The sequence below is a fragment of the Saccopteryx bilineata genome, chromosome 3 (genome assembly GCF_036850765.1).
Source record: "Saccopteryx bilineata isolate mSacBil1 chromosome 3, mSacBil1_pri_phased_curated, whole genome shotgun sequence".
In the NCBI taxonomy this organism is placed as follows: Eukaryota; Metazoa; Chordata; class Mammalia; order Chiroptera; family Emballonuridae; genus Saccopteryx; species Saccopteryx bilineata.
This window is the reverse complement of record NC_089492.1, coordinates 246864268-246880720: the sequence shown is the minus strand read 5'-3', so window position 1 is coordinate 246880720 and position 16453 is coordinate 246864268. Positions and strand designations below refer to the sequence as shown.

Genomic DNA, 16453 nt, shown 5'->3' with positions numbered 1-16453 from the left:
TGGGCATGCTGGGTGGATGCTGGTCAGGCGCATGCAGGAGTCTGTCTGACTGCCTCCCACTTCCAATTTAAGGGACTTTTAACTGGTAGGAGGGGAATAATGAATGGGAAAAAGTATAACGCATGATACCAAGCTCTAAGAGAACGCCACTAGCAAAACTGATCAATAGTATTTGTGGTATGTTAGCACTTGCTAGACTGAAATAAGGAAGCTGGTTCATTACCTATCTCTGCCAGCTGCAAGCCTATGTTAAATCTTTGTGGAGAAAGGATCAAGTGCAAGGATCAAGTTGATGTTACACAGCACTGTGGACCAATTCTCATAATATAATACGGTAAGAGAAGAGGAAAGAGGGATAAGGAAACTGTGCCATGTGGGAGAAAAAGCATGTACAAAGAAAGGCAAGGAGTCATAAAAGGATCTGGAATATAAATATATATATATAAAAATATATATATATATTTTCTAGATTTTACTTACTCAATTTAGAGAAGAGAGAGAGAAGGGGGTAGGAACAGGAAGCATCTACTCCCATATGTACCCTGACCATCAAACCCAGAATTTCGAAATGGTGACCTCAGAGTTTCAGGCTGACGCTTTATCCACTGCAGTACGACAGGTCAGGCCAGGACCTGGCATATTTTAAGGCTAATTTTTTTTAAAGGTATCTTCTAAGACAGGGGTCCCCAAACTACAGCCCCACGGGCCACATGCGGCCCCCTGGGGCCATTTATCCAGCCCCTGCCGCACTTCCGGAAGGGGCACCTCTTTCACTGGTGGTCAGTGAGAGAGCACAGGATGCATCCTGTGTGCTGTATGTGGTGGCGCCACAAAGCGCAGCGATGCGGGACGTACGCGTCAGGGCTCGGGAAGCACGTCATATCACTTGTTACGGCTAGCATTGACAAATATGGAACCAGACACTGACCATCTCATTAGCCAAAAGCAGGCCCATAGTTCCCATTGAAATACTGGTCAGTTTGTTGATTTAAATTTACCTGTTCTTTATTTTAAATATTGTATTTGTTCCTGTTTTGTTTTTTTACTTTAAAATAAGATATGTGCAGTGTGCTTAGGGATTTGTTCATAGTTTTTTTATAGTCCGGCCCTCCAACGGTCTGAGAGACAGTGAACTGGCTCCCTGTGTAAAAAGTTTTGGGACCCCTGCTCCAAGAGTTCATCAATATACACTGCTTTTCTCTATTCATTAAAATACATAATCAGACAAGTGTTACATTTTTATTCTATTAGCACCTTTCCAATGTATCATTCAAAATGTTTAATTAATTAATTATTTAAGTGAGAGGAGGGGAGATAGTGAGATACACTCTCACATGTGCCCCAACTGGGATCCACCCGGCCATCCCTGTCCGGGTCCAATGCTCGGACCAGCTAAGCTATCCTCAGCTCCTGGGCCAATGCTCTAATGCAGGGGTCCCCAAACTACGGCCCAGGGGCCGCATGTGGCCCCCGCCGCACTTCCGGAAGGGGCACCTCTTTCATTGGCGGTCAGTGAGAGTACTGTATGTGGCGGCGCTGCAAAGCACGGCGTTGCTCACATAGAGTACTACTTCTGGTGACGCAGAACGAATGCGTCATGGTTCCGGAAGCGTGTCATATCACTTGTTATGGCTAGCAGTGACAAATATGGAACCGGACATTAACCATCTCATTAGCCAAAAGCAGGCCCATAGTTCCCATTGAAATACTGGTCAGTTTGTTCATTTTAATTTACTTGTTCTTTATTTTAAATATTGCATTTGTTCCCGTTTTGTTTCTTACTTTAAAATAAGACATGTGCAGTGTGCATAGGGATTTGTTCATTGTTTTTTTTTACATTCTGGTCCTCCAACGGTCTGAGGGACAGTGAACTGACCCCCTGTGTAAAAAGTTTGGGGACCCCTGCTAACCAGTTGAGCCACTGGCTGTGAGAGGGGAAGAGGAAGAGAAGGGGGAGAAGGAAGGGAAGAGAAGCAGATGGTCACTTCTTCTGGGTGCCCTGACTGGGGATTGAACCTGGGACATACACGGGGCCGACACTCTATCCACTAGCCAGCTGACCAGAACCCATAATGTTTAATTTCAAAGCTGCAAGTATATATAATACATCCCAGTTGATATTTATGCTAAACATTGTATCTGACATAGAACAAAAAGGCAATTTTAAGGAAGTAAAAGATATACACCTGAAACAAATTAGGTGGTATACTATTTCAAGAGATTTACAAACTGACTATTAAGCTTATTTTAAAGTACCCAACATCCATGTGCAACTGTGGACAGATTAGGCAGGAGTTCGCTAATCCTTGTCAAATTTACAAGGATATTAAATAGACAGATACAGCGCCTTCACAAGAGATAGCACTTGCTCAACCTTTCCCTCCTCAACTCCCTCCCTCTTTTATAAACTTATTAATAACTGCTGACATTAAGTAATGCTGAATAAGAAAGTGAGATGAACAAGATAAATATCTTTGGGGGGGAATTAAATGTCATTTGTCCCCCATGGTGGTGATTAAAATATAGCAAATTTATGAGGAAGGATGATATATTAAAGATGACCTACTGAAAAATTTTTCTCATGTCTGAAAGATAGTATTGTAAAGTATTCAAAGTATACCTGTGAGCAGAAGGCTGGATTCCCTTCCTGACTTTGCTAATGCTCCAAACAGCCCTCTCCCTAAATTGACAAGATTTAATACCATAAGATCCCCATGGTGCCTTCCAGCTCTTTGATTTTAATCCTTTAATTCATAACGTTTAGTTTTGTTTATTGAAGAGGAAGAATGGAAGGCAGGAAATGCTCTCAGCTTTATAGAGAGTATTTTTGTTTTATGGAATCTTGCTAAGTATTTTTGATATTTTTCTCCCATATTACAATCACTACGAACTGGGTGAATTACAAGTAATTCTGCATTGATCTTTGATTCTTGTAAAAACGCTTGGCATTCCCTTACCACAGATAAGTTCTACATTCCAACCATTAAACCTTCAAAGTAATGAAAAGAAAACAGGACTTGCTTGTTAGTCTCTACAGATATCAATGTATCTGTACACATATCATAAAACAATTATGGTACAAACAATACAATAAATATATATCACACATATGATCTTTGCCTGGCATTATTCAACACTAAAAGTAGTGACTGCTCAAGAGGTATCTTACATTTTCTCAAAAACAAATATAATATATAGGATGATCTATTTGCTACTAAAACTCACCAAAACATTTCAAATGAAACAGACATCATGAAAAGTAAATCTTACAAAATGTAAATTACTAACATTTTCAAGACATCATTTTAGCAAAGAGAATCCTTTCCAACATAAAAAACTGACCACAAAAAACAAAATACTAATAATAAACATAACATAAAGATTTCTAATAATACTAATCCCAGACATGTTTGCATTTACAGAGTCACTACTATTTCCACCATCATATGTCTTCCAAAATCAACAACATTCCTCTAGTTTTAAAATAGCTTTTTCATATTATGAATGACCATAAGAGATTTTAAGCCTAAAATAAGACTAGTTTCTACAGCAACTTCTCTTTTCTGGGAAAAATGTAAACATTCATGATTTTAGGACAAAAAGTAATAACTTTTAATTGAAATTATTTGCACAATTCTTAAAGGAGATACTAGTTGAGAGAATCATCAACCAACTAATATTAAATATCCAACAAGTAAATAAATACTGTGTATTCCACAGTACTAAGGAAACATAGCTTTAAAAAAAATCACTTGGAGCCCTGGCCAGATGGCTTCATTGAGCTGAAGCGCACAGGTTGCTGGTTCATTCAATCCCCAGTCAGGAAACACACACACAGGAACATGTTCCTGTGTCTCTCTTTCCCTTTCTCTCTAAAATCGATAAACATTAAAAAAAAATCAACTCTGTCTGCTGTAGCCCCCACCCCAATCAAGGCAAATATGAGATAGCAATCAATGAACAACTAAGGAGCCACAATGAAGAATTGATGCTTCTCATCTCTCTCCCTGTCTGTCTGTCCCTATCTGTCCCTCTCTCCGTCTCTCTCGGTCTCAATCACACACACACACAAAAAATCTTTTTAAGCCTGACCTGTGGTGGCACAGTGAATAAGGTGTTGACCTGGAATGCTGAGGTCGGCGGTTCGAGAACCTGGGGTTGCTTGGTCAAGGCACATATGGGAGTTGATGCTTTCTTCTCCTCTCCCCACCCTTTCTCCCCTTTCTCTCTCTCTCTCTTTCCTCTCTAAAATGAATAAATAAAAAATCACTTGGTTTCTGGCAATGAATACCACTATAGATAAAATTACATCACAAAAAATTCCTGAGGCACTATTCAAATGATTTTAATAGATAGATCTAAGCTCCCTCATATTTAGCCCACAAGTCTTTAAGACATCTAGTTTCCGAATTACAATTTAATTAGACTTGACATTAGAAATCTACCAGCCTTTAAACTGTAATAGAGGAGGGACTATAAGTGATTGGTTCATCATTGTATATACTCCCAACACCAGGCTCAGTGCCTAGCACAGAGTAAGTGCTCAATAAAAACCTATTAAATGAAGGACTACTTTTGTTTTTAGAGGGGGGGAAGGGAGAAAGATGAGAAGACTTTTGGTTGCAGCACTTTAGTTGTTCATTGATTGCTTCTCATATGTGCCCTGATCAGGGGGCTCTAATGAGCCACTGACAACTTGCTCAAGCCAGTGACCTTAAGATCTAAGCTGGAGATCCTGTGCTCAAGCTGGTGACCTTGGGGTTTCAAACCTGGCACATCAGTGTCGTAGGTTGACGCTCTATCCATTGTACTACCACTGGTCAGGCATGAATGGCTACTTTGTTAATTGGTGTATGAACTGTTTTCATTGCTCTGAGGTTTTTAGTTTAACGTCTGTTTTTATCATTGGAATTTGATTCTTACTATTCTTTAATATATATCTAGTTTTTAAAAATCATTTTCCATTTAATAAAAATACCAGAAATAGCTGTTCTACTCTCTTAAAAAATGATCAAATAGACACAAGAGAGTATATAAAAGACAGGAAGAGTCAAGTAAGTGGAAAGCTTCTTGAAAACCACAGGTAAGATTGGGTCTAGAGCCTACCAATAGCCCAACCATAACAACATTGCTATAGGTCACAGGAAACAAGGTGACAAGGGAAGACTGCATTGGCAAGGTATGCATCTGTATTCCATCCCTTTGGCAAAGCAAAACTACGCACTAGAGACAGCTGTTTTTAAAATGCAGTCACAGACCTTTGAGAGTACTGAAAAGCTGGCAGGTAAAGGCCAATAACAACACAATGGAGCCTCAAATAACAACACCCTAAAAACAACAAGACAAACAACTAGGAGATATTAAGTGAGGGCTGGGGGGAGGTGGGCAAGTACAAAGGGAGAAAGGCAGGAAAAGTAACTAAATATATAGAAATTCCATTAAAACTTAAACTGTGACTCACATTTGAAAAGTCCTGCTGAGGAAAAAAAAAAGTACTGCTGAGTCTCATCTTGCCAGCCAATTTTCCTACAATGAGAACTAATTAGAAACTATCAAATGTTCTAAATAAAATATTTCTAAAACAAACACCTTAAACTTAAGTGAAAGCCTTTCAAATAGTGTCAATCGATTTTCACAACACAAATAACTGGCTAAGTTACTACAGGAAAGCCAACTATGTGTGGAAACAACAAAGCTTATCTTAGGAATTGAGAAGACTTGGTGGGCACCTAAGACGTCATCTCTTAAGAAAATGAAAAATCAAATCTTCAAGTCAGCCCTAGAAAAAGATTCCACAGATCTTTCTATATCAATTTATGGAAAGATTATCAGAATAAAATGTTGACTTAATTGTGACAGTTCTTTTCTTCAGAATTCTTAAAAATAAACCAAACCTATAGCCTGACTGGGGGTGGTGCCTTGGATAGAGCTTCAACCTGGGATGCTGAGGTTCCAGTTTCAAAAGCCCAAGGTCACTGACTTGAGCACAAACTCACCCGGTTTAAAGGGAGGGTCCCCCACTTGAGCCCAAGGTCGCTGGCCTGATTAAGGGGTCACTGGTTTGGCTTAAGCCCCGCCCCTCCTCCAAGGCACATATGAGAAGCAATCAATGAACAATTAAAGTGATGCAACTATGAGTTGAATCTTCTCATCTTTCTCTCCTGTCTGTATCTCTCTCTAAAATAGATGATAGATAGATAGATAGATAGATAGATAAAAACAAAATAATAAACCAAACGTAGTTATTTGTTCCATTAACTAGCTTAAGGTAAATCTCTAAAACAAGTAGATGCCACTTTTCCTCACCCTCCCCGCTATACAGAAATAAATAAATGTAAGCCGTCAATGGTGGAGACCAGGCTTCTCACTGTTGGTCATAGAAGTGAACTCATAAACATATCATAAAAAAACAAAACAGTTGGCCCTGGCCGGTTGGCTCAGCGGTGGAGCGTCGGCCTGGCGTGCGGGGGACCCGGCCAAGGCACATAGGAGAGGCGCCCATTTGCTTCTCCACCCCCCCCTCCTTCCTCTCTGTCTCTCTCTTCCCCTCCCACAGTCGAGGCTCCATTGGAGCAAAGATGGCCCAGGCGCTGGGGATGGCTCCTTGGCCTCTGCCCCAGGCGCTGGAGTGGCTCTGGTAGCTGCGGAGCAACGCCCGGGAGGGGCAGAGCATCGCCCCCTGGTGGGCGTGCCGGGTGGATCCCGGTCGGGCGCATGCAGGAGTCTGTCTGACTGTCTCTCCCCATTTCCAGCTTCAGAAAAATACAAAAAAAAAAAAAAGTTATAAAATACTATCCAAAAACTCACTGCAGAGATTATCAACAATAAGCAATGTTATGTACTTATGTACTAATAAAAGCTTAAGAAAAAAATATATAAATCAACTGTAATTAAAAAATGTTTCAATACTGAAAAATAATAATGAGAAATACAAATGCAAAAAAGAAACTAAAACTCCCTTCTAGGAGGGGAGATTAAATATTTAAATATATTGCTCAAAAAAATGAGAGGATATTTCAAAATGAATATGAAGCGATAAAATATCCCCTCATTTTTGTGAGTATATTTACTCTTTGAAAATGAAACCCATTTTCTTAGCAGTGCCTCTGCATTCTAGTATCCTCAGAATTTTCCAAACCTCAAGCTTATTTCTTTATATGCCCAACTTCCTTCTCTTTCATTTTTTTTCTACTAAAATCTTGCTGAAATGTGTTACACATTCCTGAACTTTCTTAAACAGCATACTGGAATCTTTATTGAGTGTGGCACCATTAAAAAAGTTATCCTCTCAGGATCCTGAAGCACAGAAAGCTGTTTTCATATTGCTCTACAGAAACTGGTTAGCATATTTTGGATGTGTCTTTTAAAATTTTTCCTATCCTGGCCCTGGCTGGTTTGCTCAGTGGTAAAGCAGCATGTGGATGTCCTGGGTTCAATTCTCGGTCAGGGCACACAGAAGAGCCCATCTGCTTCACCACCCTGCCCCCTCTCCGCTTCTGTCTCTTTCCCTCTCCCTTTCTTCTCCTCTTGCAGCCATGGTTCAATTGGAAAGAACTGGCCCCAGGCACTGAGGATGGCTCCATGGCCTCCACCTCAAGTGCTAAGAGCTCAGTTGCTGAGCAATGGAGCAACACCTCAGATGGGCAGAGTATTGCCCCAAGTGGGCTTCCTGGGTGGATCCCAGTTGGGGTGCATAAAGGAGTCTGTCAGGCTGTATCTTTCAGATTCTCTAGTTACTTTAAAAAGATTTTATTTACTGATTTTACAGAGAGAGGAGAAAGAGGGGCTGGAGCAAGAAATACCAACTTATAGTTACTTCACTTTAGTTGTTTATTGACTGGTTGTCATATGTGCCTGGACGAGGTAAGCCCAGAGTTTCAAGCCAGTGATTTCAGCATTCCAGGTTGAAGCTTTATACACTGCGCCACCACAGGCCAGGCTAGACTCCTTAGTTTTATTTCTTCTACTTTTAACTGATTTTTGGAATTATCTTTTTACTATAAAAACCTTTAAATAGGCTTTAAAAAATTTACTAAATTTTTAAAATATATTCAAAAATCATATATTCAAAACACTAATAATTAACTAAAATTTACTTGATATTTACTCCACACTCAAATGTACTAGGATTGTATATTTTAGGGGTAAAAGGACATACATTTTAACATAAACCTTAATTTAAATATTGATGGCATTGGAAATTTTAACTGAATTACAACTATCACTTACTACCAAAAGGGAGGGGAGAGGCAGAAATTAGGCAAGTTAAAGTGATTTTTATTTTACTGTGATTTAGAACTATTATAGCAGGACTGACTTTGAGCTCTTATAAAACAAGGAATCAATGAAATCTTGCAAACACTTCTGACAAAATATCTCCAGAAAGGACATCCACATTAAAGCAGGAACAAAACAAGGAATTCACAATATTGTTTGACCATAGTATTAAATCTTATTTCTGAGATTAATTATTACAGAAAGGTATTTATAACAGTAACTAAGGAAAAAATATTTTAGTATTTTCTAAAGACAAATAAGGAGACTTAATAATAAATAAGATACATTTCACAGTTGTTAAATTTTAAAAGGTTCCCATAGCAGTACCTGGTTCTGATTTTTACTGGCCCCATGAACAGAATCGTTATTTTTTTAAAGGACCAACTCTCCCAGCTCTGTGGAGGGCAGAACCATGGGCATGTCCTTAGCAGTGGCCAGAGGGGATTGTATTAGCCACATAAGAAACAGGAAAGAACACTGACAGTGGGGGTGTTAAATATCTGTGTAAGTTATTTAGAGCTGTTGTGAGATCTCACTTTATTTATTTATTTATTTTTTATTTTTTACAGAGACAGAGAGAGTCAGGGAGAGGGATAGACAGGGACAGACAGACAGGAATGGAGAGAGATGAGAAGCATCAATTATCAGTTTTTCATTGCACGTTGCAACACCTTAGTTGTTCATTGATTGCTTTCTCATATGTGCCTTGACCGCAGGCCTTCAGAAGACCAAGTAACCCCTGTTGGACCCAGCGACCTTGGGTTCAAGCTGGTAGGCTTTTGCTCAAACCAGATGAGCCCGCGCTCAAGCTAGCGAGCTCGGGGTCTCGAATCTGGGTCCTCTGCATCCCAGTCCAACGCTCTATCCAGTGCGCCACCGCCTGGTCAGGCAAGAGATCTCACTCTTTTTAATATTAGAACAGACTTACCAGCCATGTAAAAGTTCTATAGAAATGCTATTCAAAATCAAAACTGGATAGTTTCTTGAAATTCCTTCCAGACTCAGAGACTGTATATACAAATACATCCAACAATACCAGTAACCAAACACAACTTTGTGCAAAGCAATACCTTTACTTAGTGGGAGGATATTTAAAAGGTGGCTTTCTGTGCAGTTTTATACATTCCACTAGATATCTGGGTCTTTTTTTTTTTCATTATCCTGGCTTCTACTGAGCCAGAAATTAACTTTTACTTTCCAAATTTTAATTTATAAACCAAGTCCTAATTATAGCATGGGCCCAAATTACTAAACTGATTTCCCTAACAAGCTACATGACCTTGGGATGACACTTCCTGTAAAATGAGAGGCCTTGCCCTGAGATCCCCTAGAATGTAACCTCCATGTTCTATTCACAACTGCATTCCCAGTCCCTGAGCATAGAAGGCATTAATTGTTTACTGAATTAAATGATCATTCCTGTCCCCAAACTACAAATATAAAACAAATGTATTCATTGTTTCTTTTTTAACAACTGGATTTTACTCTGTATATTAGATTTGAATCTGTATATTACCAAACATTTAAGAGGACACTGAAACTGCAATTTCCTATTCCTCAATAAGGTTTATATAACTTAAAGTAAGGTATTTGTTTTTTAGAAATAGTAAATCATACAAGAACTGATAAATTTCACCCAGTTTGTTGCACTTCCCTTTTCTTCATCCCCTTTAACTCATTACTATGTCTTGCTTTCCTTTGAAAGGAAAACAGCTGTAAGAACATGGCTCTGCACTTGCAGTGAGAAGGCTAAGTCCCAGTGCCATCTCTTCCATTAACTGGCTCTGAGGGGACAAACTACTTCCCCTTTGTGGCCTGCAATATTGCATTTGTAAAACAAGGCAAATGAACTAATTATTAATTTCTAAAGTCTTCTGCTTTAAAAATCTACAATTCTCCTTTTATTCTATCCATCATTCTATTCCTAATGCCTTGATTCGGTGTTTGCCACATCATTCTAGACTTGTACAGTAGTCCCCAAATGTCTTTCCTTCCTTATTTTTCCTTCTTATCCTAAAATGAATTCAATCTTAAACCTATGGGTGGAGCAGAATGAAAAACACCATCTTTGAAGCCAAAGAAACCCCAGTTTAAATTCAGACTCTGCCACTAACTAATCATATCTCTAAAATGGTGATGTCATTAACTATCTCACTGAGGATTAAATAAACTATACTCAATACAATACTTCCCATGCTGTAGATGCTTAACAACAATTAGCATCTTTCCCTATTTCCCAAGATCAAAAGCTTCAGTTTCCTACTATAGCAAGTATAACCAATGAGCTGCACAGGTGGCCTGCAAGAAGATTTATAGTACAGAGGCAAAAATTGGGTTAAAAATTCTCACCAGGTTCCTGTGTCTGACTGTATTCCTGCCAATATGCTCCTGGGTAAAGCAGCCTGCTCCTGGGTAAAGCAGCCTCGGTCATCAGCTCCTTGTGAACTCTCAAAATTAAAGGTGTAGCCTCCCCAAGCCAACTTGACAGGTCAAGAGGAATGAAAACTTAACTCCTCAAAAAGATACAGATTCTCTGGATTTTACCTGAAAGCAAACACCTCAGCCTATCATCATGTGAAAAGAAGCCAGTCCCAATACTTTGTGCTTAAATGTACAAGCAGTACAGCTAATGGTCAAGTACCATCAAGTATTATCATTTAACTTGAATTTTCAATCACAGGAACTGAAAATGTGACAAATGAAAAACAGAATTTCTAACAAAATGAGGATATACTGAGCTTTGTAGAGTTAAACAAATGCCTTCAACAAAAGCAATAGTTTTCTTCTTGATTTCAAAACTGGGTCAAAACTGGAAGGAACAAGAAGAGTAATGGGAGTTTGCAAATTGAAGCTCATTTCTTAAAGTGACTTAAGTACAGTTACTTAATGTTATGGAATTTAAAAATAATTCCCAAAGTAGGAATAACAATCTTTTCACTTCTGCCCTGTGTGAGTTACTGGGTCACACAGGGCAATCAATCAAGTACATGGAATTCTGGAAACCAAAGAAATCTTGTGAAGAATCCTGGTTTTTTGAAGAGCCTTCTTTCCCAAGCCACTTCAGCCCAAGCAACTGCTGCAAAAGCATATAATTAAAATAATATAACACTATTTAGGAAAAAATCTCTCAGAAGGCTTAGCTTAAGAATCATCCTATTTTTTAAGAAAACAAACCACTAACCAGAGATCCATATTTTTCTGTGAACAGGCCCACCTGTTCTACTGTATCCTTAGAAATACACAGTGAATCTGACCAAAATCCTGCCATAAGCTGCCATTTTGCTTCTGGTTCATCATTTTTTTTTTTTTTTAAGATTTTATTTATTTATTATAGAGAAGGGGGGGAGGAACAGGAAGCATCAACTCCCATATGTGCCTTGACCAGGCAAGCCCAGGGTTTTGAACCGGCAACCTCAGTATTTCCAGGTTGACGCTTTATCCACTGCGCCACCACAGGTCAGGCTGGTTCATCATTTTTTAAATTGCAGTTAAGGTCCACCCTCCCCCATGTTCTTTGCTCACATCCTAAACTAAAGAGTCCTAATTTTCTTTACCCAGACTTGAGATTTACTGGCAAAGCCATTCACCGAGATGGCACTTTCTCCCTAACAGTCTCCTCCAGTCCCATTTCCCTCCCATCCTGTCCCTCTGAATACAGTCCCTTTCCCAGGCTACTCTTCCTTCATTTATGACCTTATCTGTTATCAGTAGTCCCCTTATCCAGACTTGGTGTCAGCTTCATCCTCCAATTCCAGTCCCCATTTCTGCTTAGTCCCTCTGACTTCGGCCCTGGCCTCTCAGTCCAGCCCTCACCGTTTTTTGTACATTTTATTTAATGTGTGTGTGTCTTTCCAAAGTAAGTGTTTTTAAGTTTATTAATTTGAGAGAGGGAGGGAGGGAAGGGAAATGAAGGTGGGGACGGTGGGGGGGGGGGAGAAGGAGGAGAGAAGAGAAACATCGATCTGATCTGTTTCCGTATGTGCCCTGGCCCGGTAACAAACCCGCAACGTTTGCATATGGGGACGACGCTCTAACCAACTGAACTATCCCGGCCAGGGCCTCGCCGTTTTTTAATGCCTGACCTTATTAACGCCCGTCCCCCCAACCCAGATCTTACTGCAACTGTGCTCCCTCCCCCACTTTACATCAAGTCCTGTCATTCCTGGCCCCTGCCTAGTCCCTCTTTATTTTGGATCCTCCCCAATCGGTTCTCCTTCTGGTCCTTACCCCGACCCTAACCCCATTCCTAACCCCAGCAACCTTCCTCTGCCTCTAGCAAAGGGGCACTACTCTGGCTGGCCCATCCCACTTTTCCCTTTGACTCTGAAACCGGTGCCTCTCCCACTCATTCACTGAAATCTACAGCCACTCAAGCTCGGACCCTTGCCATGCCTACTAGGACCCCATTTCTGGCACCCGAAACACGCGTCCGCACACACTCCAAGTTCCTGAGTCTTCCGCATCTCCCACGCTAGCCTTGGACCGTCCTGCCCCTTCCTGACCCGGGTTTGCTGCGCCACGCGCTCGGCCCGAAGCCCAGGAGACCCCTCCTCACCCTGCAGCGCAGCCCTGCCCTGCGACCGCCAAGTCCCGTTCAGCCCTTCGTCTACGCCCCCCTCTCCCCAGCTGACCCCACTGCGGTGACTTCTGTCCCCGACGATCGTGGGGCTCCATTCTCTCTTTCTGTGCCCCTACCGCCGCCCCATACTACCCCCGCACCCCAAGCCCTGTGGGGTGTGTCCCCTCCAGCCCACTGGCCTCTCCGGCGGGGGTCACGGTGGCCCCTCCTCACCTCGGCGTCCACCACCTCGTGGTAGGCGGGCGGGGGGTCAAAACCACTCCCGCCTCCGGTGCTCCCGCCGCGGGAGGGGCCTCCGCCCCCGTCACCGCCGCCGTCGCCCCGCGGACCCCCGCCGGGCCCGGGACTGGGGCCGCCGCCGCTGTCCATGGGCTCGTAGCCGCCGTAGTCGAGGCCCGGCCGCTCGTTGGTGAGCAACGCCACGGCCTCGTTGATGTCGTTCTTGGCCAGCCGCAGGGCCTTGCGGATGGTGGCGGGGTCCGAGAAGCCCATGCACAGCAGCGTGGTCATGTGCTGCTCCTCCTCCGACTCCATGGCTCTGGCCTCCGGGCCGCGCCGGCCGGCGGGCGGCGAAGCTGCGGGTCCCGGGCCTGGCGGGCCGCGCGGTGCTGCCTCGGCGCCGTCCCCGCGCTCCCGCGGGCCCCTGCGCTCCCGGCCTGCGCCCTCCGCAGCCGCCCGGCCAGGTTGGGTGCGGGCGTGGGCGCTGCGAGCCGAGCAAGGGCGGTGGGGCGCTCAGACGCGGCGGCGGCCCGGCCCAGCCCTGCGCGCCGCCATGTTGGCCTCCGCCTCCTCCTCCTCCTCCTCCTCCTCTCTCCCTTCTCCCTCCCACCTCCCCCCTCCCTTTCTGCCCTCCTCCTCCTCCGCCGCCGCCGCCGCCTGTCAGCCGGGCCGCGCCTCCGCTCCCGGAAGCCGCACGAGCCGCCGCCGGGCTCGCGGTTCACAGGCGAAGGTTGGGGGTGATGGTGTTTCCTTAGTTTAAAGGAGCGAAGGCAGGAGCCGCGCCGAAAAGCGTCCCTACGGTAAAAGGGCCGCCGTGAGGCCCGGGCGCAGGCGAGGGAGGGTCCTCCGTCGCCGTCGTCGCCGCCGTCCGCCCATTGCTTTAGCAACAGGTTCCCCTGGGAGCGAAGTGGGCCTCGCGACGTAGGATGTCCCTCAAGTCCCCAAGCCGCGGATGCAGCACCGCCGGACCGCGCTTCCCGCCGCCTCGCATCCGAACCTCCCGAGTCCCCGCTGAACACCCCGTCCCGCACTCCCTCGCCCCAGCTCGGTGAAACGCACCCTGTCCTGAATGCCGTCCACTTGCCGCGACCTCATTGCACCTCCAGGCCCGCCTGAAATGCCGCGGGTCCAGCAGGAAATTCACCCGCCACGCTGCCTGAAATACACCCCTACGTCGACAAAAATCCTGCCTATACCCGCACGGCTACCCACCCGAACTGAAATTTACCCCCACGTACACTTGACCTAAGTCCCTCGGTCTCTAACTGAAGTCACCCTAAACCGGTTGAAATTAAGTCCCAACCCTCACTGAATTTTCCATCCGACGTTAAGTAGCCACCAAACCTGACTGAACTCTACCAAACTCTTAACGCTGAAATCTCCTGAGAGTCTGAAGTGTCTTTTACAACCTGAACTCTAAATCCCAATGTTCTTGAAAACTTTCACAAAAAACGAAGACTGCATCACCCTCCCCAGCAGCAGACTGCTCCCCACCCGATGCTGATCCACCCACCACACCCCTGCAGCCTTTCGTTCAGGGTTTCCTCTTTGTTTCTGTCCTTGATGGTGGGGGGCACCCGTTACTTTCTATCTTGAGCAGAACTCTTCCAGTTTAAAGCTTGCTTTATTAGCCTTTTTTTTTTTTTTCTTTCATCTTTAGCATTAGGGCTCAAGGATCTCTTAGCTTCAGTCCCCTTGACTGCAACATTTAAGCTCTGGCCCTTGCTATCCGTGTTCCTCCCCCGCCCTCAATTTTCTTTAATTTATCCCAGGTTCTTTCCTCACCGTCTCCCAAAGTCAAAGTACCTTTTCCTTATCTCACTGAGTGTTTACTAACAGTTCATCTCCTAATGCCCTCAGCCTGGTTTCTTCCAGAACCCCTGAAGGCCACCAACTAGCCTTTCTTTTTTGTCCCATCAAACCCCTCCTATTGCCAACCCAGCAGTCACTAAAATCCTCCCTATCCCAAATCTTAAATTAGTGACAGAACTGAGAAATTTTCTCTGCCTTCTTTCTGTTAGTAACTTTTCCCCTGGACCGTGAACCCTTCTTCCTTGGTACAATACTTGCCACCTATATTTATAAACACCAGCAATTTGATTTACAGGGTGAACTCCTCACTGTTACATTTAAATGAAGTAACTGTATTCTTGTACTGATTTTTGGCTAGGTTTAATATCCAAAGGAAGTTACTTAGTTTCCAAATGAAAATAAAACAAATTCTTCTTACATTTCTGAACAACAATAAAAAAGAACCTACAAAGGAAGAATGCCTGTAATTTGACCTGGTCACAGCATATATATTGAAATGAAATTTTATTAAGTGTTATCAAGCCTGACCTGTGGTGGCGCAGTGGATAAATTGTCGACCTGGAAATGCTGAGGTTGCCTGGTCAAGGCACATATGGGAGTTGATGCTTCCAGCTCCTCCCCTCTTCTCTCTCTCTGTCTCTTCTCTCTCTCTGTCTCTCCCTCTCTGCTGTCTAAAATGAATAAATAAAAAATAAAAGAAAAAATTAAAAAAAAAAAAGTGTTATCAAGTCCTCAATGTGTTTTAAATTTTTATCCATGGCATATGAAGAACAAAGGTCATTTAAATCAACCCAAGCAGCCTGTCATAGAGTACATGCCAACGTATTTAATGAATTCAACAAATATGTACTGAGTGTGGATCAGGTGCCAGGTACTGTTCTTGGCAGTGGTGATGCAACAGAAAACAAGCAGACAAAATCTGATGATGGCAAAGAGGTGGCATTCAATTTTGTCAAATGAAGAGTTAATTAAGTGACCAAATTAAAAAGTGAATCGCAAGGGAAGAGAAAAAGTAACAAGAAAAGATTGTTTGCCACGGAAATTCAAAATAGAACTCAAGAGGTAATGAGACAGAGCCGACCAATTCAGATGGCACATAAAAAGACTCATCAACAGTGGCAGGTTTATAGAACATGACAGAGGAAGCTGTGCTGAACTGAGAAGAGGAAGCAGAGAAGGAAGCAGAGAAAAACAAACTGTGATAGAAATTGGAACGGAGCCACCAAGGCTACAAAAAACAAGGAAGGCCATTTTTGAACTGAATCCTGGAGTGACTGAAAAGCCAGAGTGTCATTTGAGGATGCAAGTAGCACAATCACATTTTTTTTTGCATGTAAGAAAGCTAGTGAGCACTTTAAACTCTTGAATTCGGAAAGTAGGGGTCTATGGTATGAATAGTTATACTTTCACTTACATTTTTTTTGCTTTTAGCTTTGTGTTTTTATTGTAGCAAAATCTTGAAAATAAAAACATAACATTCGATTCACATTTACCCTTCTCTAGAAGCTTCTAGATACAAAAAAAAGAAATACTGTTAGGTCTATGAGAGAAGTATGATGGACTATC

At 43.0% G+C, this 16453-nt stretch overlaps 1 protein-coding gene across 3 annotated transcripts in view; it reads right to left on the bottom strand.

The window, feature by feature from the left end:
- The window catches only part of USP24 (ubiquitin specific peptidase 24), a 150625-nt gene extending 136955 nt beyond the window's left edge, over positions 1-13670 (bottom strand). For all 3 annotated transcript variants that reach the window (XM_066269088.1, XM_066269089.1, XM_066269090.1), the window contains exon 1: positions 13070-13670. In XM_066269088.1, coding sequence (XP_066125185.1) covers positions 13070-13390 — 321 coding nt within the window. In that variant the 5' untranslated portion in view covers positions 13391-13670. The remainder of the gene's footprint in view (positions 1-13069) is intronic.
- Positions 13671-16453: the final 2783 nt, after the last annotated feature.